This window comes from Vombatus ursinus, unplaced genomic scaffold, assembly GCF_900497805.2.
Source record: "Vombatus ursinus unplaced genomic scaffold, bare-nosed wombat genome assembly UNPS02010822.1, whole genome shotgun sequence".
Taxonomy (NCBI): domain Eukaryota; kingdom Metazoa; phylum Chordata; class Mammalia; order Diprotodontia; family Vombatidae; genus Vombatus; species Vombatus ursinus.
In genome coordinates, this window is record NW_020950600.1 from 1,018,522 (window position 1) to 1,025,853 (window position 7,332).

Genomic DNA, 7,332 nt, shown 5'->3' on the forward strand with positions numbered 1-7,332 from the left:
ACTTAGGTTGTTCCATGGTGGTGGGAGCCTGGTCAGAGAAATAAAGGCCCAAGTGTGGCAGAGCACAGACTCAAGGTGGTGGGGGACCATGACCCCTCCTCCTCCCAGGGACCTGTCCCTTCACCTCCTATGCACATTGGAGCCCTGAAGTGCACATTGAAGCCAGGCTTGGTGTACACCAAAGCGAACCTCATCTTCCACTACTGGCAGCTGGATGACCACAAGTTTGGCCTGACTTTCCAGAGCCCAGCAGACACTGACGCTTTCCAGAAAAGCATGCAGACTGCCCTAGCAGAGCTGGTCCAAGGTAGATGTGGGGGGAGAGGAAGTAAAGAGGGGTTCTGGAAGAAACGAGTCAAGTGTATGGGGGTGGAGGGGCACCAGGGACTAGGGAGCTTGGGCCAGTAAAAGAAACTCCACCCCATACCCACGTCAGGAACCTAGCCACTGAGTGCTAGCCTGGCTGGTTCTGAATATAAACCAAATCCTGATTTGTCCTTTCCTTTTTAGGGGGGAGGGCCTTTCCCCCAACTGTACAAGTGTGCTATTGGTCCCGAAGATTCCTTCTCCAACTAAAATTTACAAACTGGGACTGTTCCTTCCTCCCCACTCTGCTTATTGTTTATCACCCAGAAGAAGCAGTTTTTGAATCAATCTAAGATCCACTTGGAGAGCTCTGAGCCCTTTCCAAATTTTCCCCTTTATACAAGAGAGTTGGACCTAGGGGTCTAAGCCTCCTTCCAGCTCCAAATGCTATGATCCTACCATGGGATTGAAGGCAAGGGTTAGGACCCTCCCTGTGCCCCACTCCAGTCTCATCCTCTTTTCTCTCCCCCCAGGCTCTCACTCCTCACCCTCTTCCTCTTCTTCCAACACCTCCCAGGAGCCCCCAGATGTCCTCTCCATCCGCAAGGTGAGTAACTTGGGAAAATGTCTGAAAAAAAGACTTAGACATCAGGTGAGAGATCAGCCTAGTGTTCAGATACGAAAAAGGTCATCATCATGGCAGTGTTCTGTTGGGTCAGAACTAGGAACAATGGTGGGGCAGGAAGGGTGGGGGTGGGGGAAGTATTGTAGAGTGGAGAAAAAAAATTTAATTATGGAATCACAAGACACACATTTGAGCCTTGGCTTTGCCACCACCAACCTGAGAGCAAACTATAAGATCAGCGGCCACTAGGGGGCGCAGTGTAAAGAGGGCTGTGCCTGCAGTCAGGAAGACCTGAGTTCAAATACGTCTTCAGACACTGTGAGTCACTTCTCCTGTGTCTGCCTCAGTTTCCTCAGCTGTAAAATAAGGATAATTATAGCACCTACCTCACAGACCTGTTGTGAGAATCAAATAAGATATCTGTAAATGCTGGCTAATATTCTTGTAGTTTTAGAGCACAAAGGTATTTTGGAGGCCATCAAGTTCACACCCTCCTTTCACAGAGAAGGAAACTACAGTTGAGAGAGGTTTGGCCCTTCTTCTTATCCTCCAGCACTTAGCGCTGAGTCACCTGGGGTAAGGTATGACCCTAACCAATTCAGGGTGATGGTAAAGTAACCTACTGAAGGTCCTTCAGCTACTAAGTGCCCAAGGTAGTATCTGATCCCACGTACAGTTCCCTAGCTATTGTACCATGCTGTCTCCCAGCCCTCCTCCAGCCTGGCACTCATGTGACCCTCTCATCCTTCCCTCTGGGTTTGCAGGGTTTCACTTTCTTTAGCTATAAAATAAGAGGAGATTGACAAGAATGGTCTTCAAGATTCTTTGAGAGGGGGCAGCTAGATGGCACAGTGGATAGAGCACCAGCCTTGGAGTCAGGAGGACCTGAGTTCAAATCCGGCCTCAGACCAAACACTTGACACTTACTAGCTGTGTGATTCTGGGCAAGTCACTTTACCCCAATTGCCAAAAAAAAAAAAAAAAAAAAAAAAGATTCTTTGAGAGGCAATAGGTTGGACTCAGACCAAGGATTTGGGTTTAAATCCTGCTTCAGATACCTACTAGTTAGTTGTAAGAGCCTGGACAAGTCACGTTATGCCCCAAGCCTCGGTTTCCCCATCTATAAAATGGAGATAACAAGAGCCCCTCACTCAGGGTTGTTGTGAGAATTGAATGATAAATATGTGCAAAGTTGTCTAGAAATGTCAGCTGTTATGATTTCCAGCTCTAAAAACATCTATTCCATTATGATGGAAGGAAGTCACCCTCCTGGTGGTCCAAGACTACAGAATTGGGCACTTTCAGTCTTATATTGGGAGCTAAAAAACAGAGTCATTCAACTCAGCTGTGGAATGGGGATGCCATGTAAAGTGATGTGCTCCCTGTCACTGGAGGTATCCAAGCAAAGACTAAAAGGAGATTTAGGGAGGCAATGTAAGTGGAATCAGAGCGCTTTGGGGTCAGAAACCCTTGCTTCAATGCCCCCTCTTCTGCTTACAGCTTGTGTGACCTGAGGCCAGCGGTAACTCTCTGGGCCTCAGGTTAAAATCTCATCTTTAAATGAGGGGGTTGAGAGACAGCATTATGGCTCATGTGGTGGACTTGGCAGTCAGAAGTCCTGGGTTCAAATCTTACCTCTGACACTCAGTAGCTCTCTGATCACGGACAAATCTGGGCCTAGGTTTCCTCCTCAGTAAAACAAAAGAGTTGGATCAGATATAGCCTCTAAGGTCCCTGAAGTCCCATCTATTTCTGAGAGACTGATTCTAAGGAGGTATGAGAGCCAGGATCCTGCATACAGGCCTGCAGTCACCACCCCTGGGGCCCTGTCATTCTGAGGTTGGGACGCTGCAGGACAAAAGGAAACTGAGTGCTGGGGACAGATAAATCGATGGGCATGGAAAATAGGGATGTGACCAAAATGGGGTCTGGCCTGAATCCCATGGGCTTGGGATGCTTCAAGCAGAGGGGGCTGTATGAATGGGGGAATCTGGAGCTTGGGCAAGGGACTGAAAGGGGTGGGATCCAGAGGCCCAGGGAGGTGGCAGAAAAGGACCATAGAGGCTAGAGTAAGGGGGATGCTGGAGTGGACCAGCACCGAAGACATCCGCCCCGCTCCCTACTTTATACCTCTCCAGACACACCGGAACAGCCAGTCTTCTTCCAGCTCCATCCGCCAAGAGGCTAGGCCTCCAGATCCAGCTATAGTCACTAGCCAGTCATCTGGTTTGGGCCCAGCCATGACCTCCCAACGCCGGCCTTCCCCCACACAGGTGGGACTGTTCCAGCCCTCCATTTGCTCAGGGTATGGGGGCGGGGGAGGGGGGGAGGAGAGGGGTAGACTGAGTTCCAGGAAAGCAGGGCCTGGAAGGCTGCCCTCAAGGGCACCTGGGACATGGAGGGGGGTGGGGTGCAGGGAGATGGCTGCACTTGGTACCACCTCTGGGTCTCAGAGGAAAGATAGGGACTTCCTGAGTGTCCAGGGGAAGAAATGCTTGGCTTGGAGGAACAGTACATTCTCTTTCTTTTCTTCTTCTTTCCTTATTTTCTTCATCCCATTTGCCAGAGTCCCCCGCAACTCCAGCAACTTCAGCCCTTCCCGGTAAGGCCGGAGGCCCCAGGAACCATGGCCGGCTGGGTGGGCCGAGGCTACGAGGATTATCGGAGAGCTGGCCCGCCCCCTGTGCCCCTGGCTGTGTCCTGTGTGATGCGCTTCGACAAGGCCGGCAGCATACCGCCCCCCGGTCAGGCTGTGAGCCCCACAGTGCCAAGGACCCAGGCATCCCCACCCCCGCCGCCCCCAACACCGACTCCGGCCCAACTCCTGGCCAAAGGCTCACCGTCTTGCCGTGTGACTGCAGGCTTCGCGGAAGAGGCGTCTGCTGCAGACGCGGTGCGCTGCGTGCATTGCCGGGCCCTGTTCCGCCGAGGCTCGGATGGGCGAGGGCGACACTGCCCCGAGGCCCCAGACCCTGGGGGCCGGCTGGTGCGCCGCCTCAGTTGCCTCTGGTGCGCGGAGAGCCTTCTTTATCACTGCCTGTCAGACGCCGAAGGCGATTTCTCGGACCCGTGCGCCTGTGAGCCAGGCCACCCGCGCCCAGCTGCGCGCTGGGCGGCCCTAGCCGCGCTCTCCCTCGCAGTGCCCTGCCTTTGCTGCTACCCGCCCTTGCACGCCTGCCACTGGGCCGCGGTACGCTGTGGTTGCCCCGGCTGTGGGGGCCATCACGAGGCGGCCCGGTGAGGGAGGCCTCGGGCCGCGATGGGGCGGCCCACAACCCGCGGTGCTCTGCCGTTCGAGCCCTGCCCCGGGCAGCCAGAGCGGGGAGCACCAGAGCCCAGACGTGCAGTTGCGGAGGCCAGCCCTGGGATAGCTCGGATCCCACCTGGCCTCCAGCCAAGGCTGGCCACTGAGATACCATCGTTGACCCTTCGCCCCCAGCAGCTCGTGCCCTCCTTGCTCCCTCCATCCTCCGGGAGGCATCTTTCTCTACCCTGTACTCTGGTCTTCCCTCCCAGAAAGCTCAGTGGACAATGGGGACCGTGATAGCCTGCTGCTGCCCACCCAGCGCCTCCTTCCCCCACCTCTGGGGACATCCCTTCCCACTCTCCCCAAGGTCCTACTCCTCTGAACTGAAGAACTCCATGTGACCCCCAGACTGTGGCCCCTCAGCAAACAGCTAAAGGAGAGGAAGGGCGCCTGCTGAAACGTTGGGACTGAAGTCTCTCCCTCCCCTCTTCCTCCCTACTCTTCCGGGTTCCAGAGCCTGCCAAGATCCAGGCACTAAAGGGAGAGAGACTGTGCCTCAGTCAGGGTTGGGAAGGCCTGCCCAACCCAAGAGCCACGGCTCTCACTATCCCAGGCCCGGGCCTTATTGCTGCAGACATGTGGGTGGAGAGGGGCCGGAGGAGACGCTCTGGCCACTCTCCCTCCTTCCATCCCTCCCAAAGTTTGGGCTCAGACCTTGGCCCCGCCCCATCCCAGCATCTTTGCCCGTACTTTAAATTAATGATCTATCCGTCCCTGATTGGCCCAGAGTATCTGTAGATCTGACTCCTCTTCCGGGCCATTGGGAGGGAGGGGGAAGGGAGGGAGAGCCCGGGAAACAGTGACACCTGAGTCCCACCTCTCCCCACCACCTTTCTCCCTCTCTGTGCCTAGGTCTCCTCTTGCTGTAGAGAGGGGAAAATTTCTAGACTTCACCTACCTCGTTTTTAAGGGGAGTGGGGCAGGGGAAAGAAGAGGGTGTGTGTGCTTTTGGGTGCTCTGGATCTACTTATGAGGACAGGTGGGACCCTCTCTTTGCCCTGGACCTCCCCAGGCCTCAGTTCCCCGCCTTAACCCACCTGTCATCCATGACCCTCCCATCCCTTCCAGGCTTAAGCAGACTTGGGACCCCAACAGTGGGTCAAAGTTCTCTCCTCTGTCTAGACCAGCGCCCTTCCCCATTACTATCTCCCTGCACCAGGAATGGGGGAGCCGAGCCTGGACCTCTCTTCTCTGGTCTGTCACCTTTTATGTGAGACAAAGTTATGGAGCAAGAGGAGGGTGTTATGGTGTGGGTACCTTCTTCCCTGACCTCAGGCCCCCCCCCCAACTGAAGAAAACCTGAGGGAGATTCAAGATAATGTTTGTTGCCAATTCACTCGCAGCCTGGCTTTTGCTTTTTTTATGCTTAGTAGGATAGCCCTATCAAGAGATACTGAGGTCTTCCTCAAGCTACGGGAACACCTAGGAATAGCCTAAAATGTGAGGGCAGGGGTCACACTGGGAGCCAGCCCTGACTCAAGGAGGCCAAAGGACACTCGAGGGAAATTCCATGGCTGGGAGAGACAGGGTTACGGATCTAGAACCGCAACAGGCTTCAGAGGTCACCTTTTACAGAGAGGGAAACTGAGGACCAGAGGAAAAGCATCTGCCCAAGGACACACAGGTAGGAGATAAGAGCAGGCAAGCTATATGTCACAGTGAATAAGAATACTGGGCCTGCCCTCGACAAGACCCGAGTTCAGCGCCAGCTTCAGATACTAACTAGTTATATGACCTTGGGCAAGTTTGCCCGTCTGCAAAATGGGTGTTATAATAGCATCTCCCTCAGGATTGTTGGATAAGATATATTGCATTAAAGCGCTATATAAATGCTAGCTATCATTTGTAAGAATATTTTTAAAGCTCGGTGCAAATGCTAGTCATTACTGTTATTACTCGAACCCAGGGCCTCTGACTCCAAATGCAGCGCTCTTTGCACTGAACTTCTGCCTGTTCAGATCCATAGGAGTGGGAACGGACTCTGGAGTACTAGGGGATCGGTTGAGGGGAGGGAGGCAAGAGTACATGTATGCACACGCGCGCGCGCGCACGCACACATACATACACACACACACACACACACACACACACACACACACACACACACACACGCTGAGGTCACGACGACCGGGCTGGGCTCTTCCACCAGTCACGAACGCTCCCTCGCCTGGGTTCCGGCTGCTATGGAAACGAACGCCCCCTCGGCCTCGAACCTGCAGGCTCGCCCCGGCGGGGAGAGCCAATGAGGAGGCGGGGCCCGGTGAGGCCCGCCCCGCCCCCGAGCTGGGAGGCTCCCAAGCCGCAGCCGCAGCCGCAGCCGCCGCCGGCCCGGGGGCGGGGCCAGCCGTTCAAAGGTGGCTTCTCTGGGAGGGAGGGCCCTGGACCGGCCGGCGGCCTGGGGCATGGCGGCGTCGGAACAGTCGCCGCCGGCGGACAGCCTGGAGGAGGCGGCCTGGCTGGCGCGGGCCGTGCGGGCCCTTGGGTAAGGGCTGGGCAGCGGCGCGCTCAGGGTGGGCACGGGCGGCCTGGGGCACCTGCCAGAGCCGGCCCCGCCTCACCTCCGCCTCCTCCCCGGGGCAGGTGCGAGGTTGGCTCCCCGGGGAAGGAGCCCTGGGCGGAGGCGGAGGCGGGCGCCAGGCTAGCCGAGGCCGTGGCTCGCGGAGTGTCGTGCGCCCACTTCCGAGCCCTGTGTGCACGTCTGGCTGCCGAGCTCGGCGCGCTGGGCGCCTTGAAGGAAGGGGCGGTCCTGAACGCCGGAGACGCAGACGGTGAGCGGAGCCCGCCGGTCCGGACGGGCCCGGGAGGAGGCGGGGCCCGCCCCTGGACCGGTGGGAGCGTGTCCCGATGGCTAGTACGGGGTGGGCCCGGCCCCAGCCCCAGCACTCAGCGCCCCTTCCCCCGCAGGCCCCGAAACGGAGGACTGCTTCCTTCTGGAGCTGAGCGGCCTGCTACGGGAGCTGCACTGCCCGGACCGGGCCCTCACAACGGGGAACCCCACAGCTCGGCTCCGGACCCCCCGCAGCCGCCTGAGCCTGCTGCGTGAGGGCGGGGGTGGGGTCAAGCGCAGAGGCGGGGCCGGCGTGGAGAGGGGGCG

General features: G+C 56.9%; 2 protein-coding genes across 2 annotated transcripts in view; both read left to right on the forward strand.

The window, feature by feature from the left end:
* On the forward strand, positions 1 to 4,172 carry SPRED3 (sprouty related EVH1 domain containing 3). Its single transcript, XM_027855259.1, has 4 exons — positions 1 to 307; positions 840 to 913; positions 3,070 to 3,204; positions 3,498 to 4,172. The coding sequence occupies exons 1-4, from the start codon at positions 130 to 132 to the stop codon at positions 4,170 to 4,172; spliced, it is 1,062 nt and encodes a 353-aa protein (XP_027711060.1). The 5' UTR covers positions 1 to 129.
* A 2,468-nt stretch (positions 4,173 to 6,640) lies between these two features.
* Positions 6,641 to 7,332, forward strand: part of FAM98C (family with sequence similarity 98 member C) — a 2,734-nt gene continuing 2,042 nt past the window's right edge. Inside the window, exons 1-3 of the mRNA XM_027855495.1 lie at positions 6,641 to 6,720; positions 6,819 to 7,006; positions 7,143 to 7,277. Coding sequence (XP_027711296.1) covers positions 6,641 to 6,720; positions 6,819 to 7,006; positions 7,143 to 7,277 — 403 coding nt within the window. The remainder of the gene's footprint in view (positions 6,721 to 6,818; positions 7,007 to 7,142; positions 7,278 to 7,332) is intronic.

Excerpts from the sequence above, each read along its gene's own strand:
- SPRED3 (XM_027855259.1), top strand. The coding sequence starts at position 130 with ATGCACATTGGAGCCCTGAAGTGCACATTGAAGCCAGGCTTGGTGTAC. Across the intron at positions 914-3,069 it reads ATGTCCTCTCCATCCGCAAG|ACACACCGGAACAGCCAGTC; the intron begins GTGAGTAACTTG and ends ATACCTCTCCAG. Across the intron at positions 3,205-3,497 it reads GCCGGCCTTCCCCCACACAG|AGTCCCCCGCAACTCCAGCA; the intron begins GTGGGACTGTTC and ends CCCATTTGCCAG.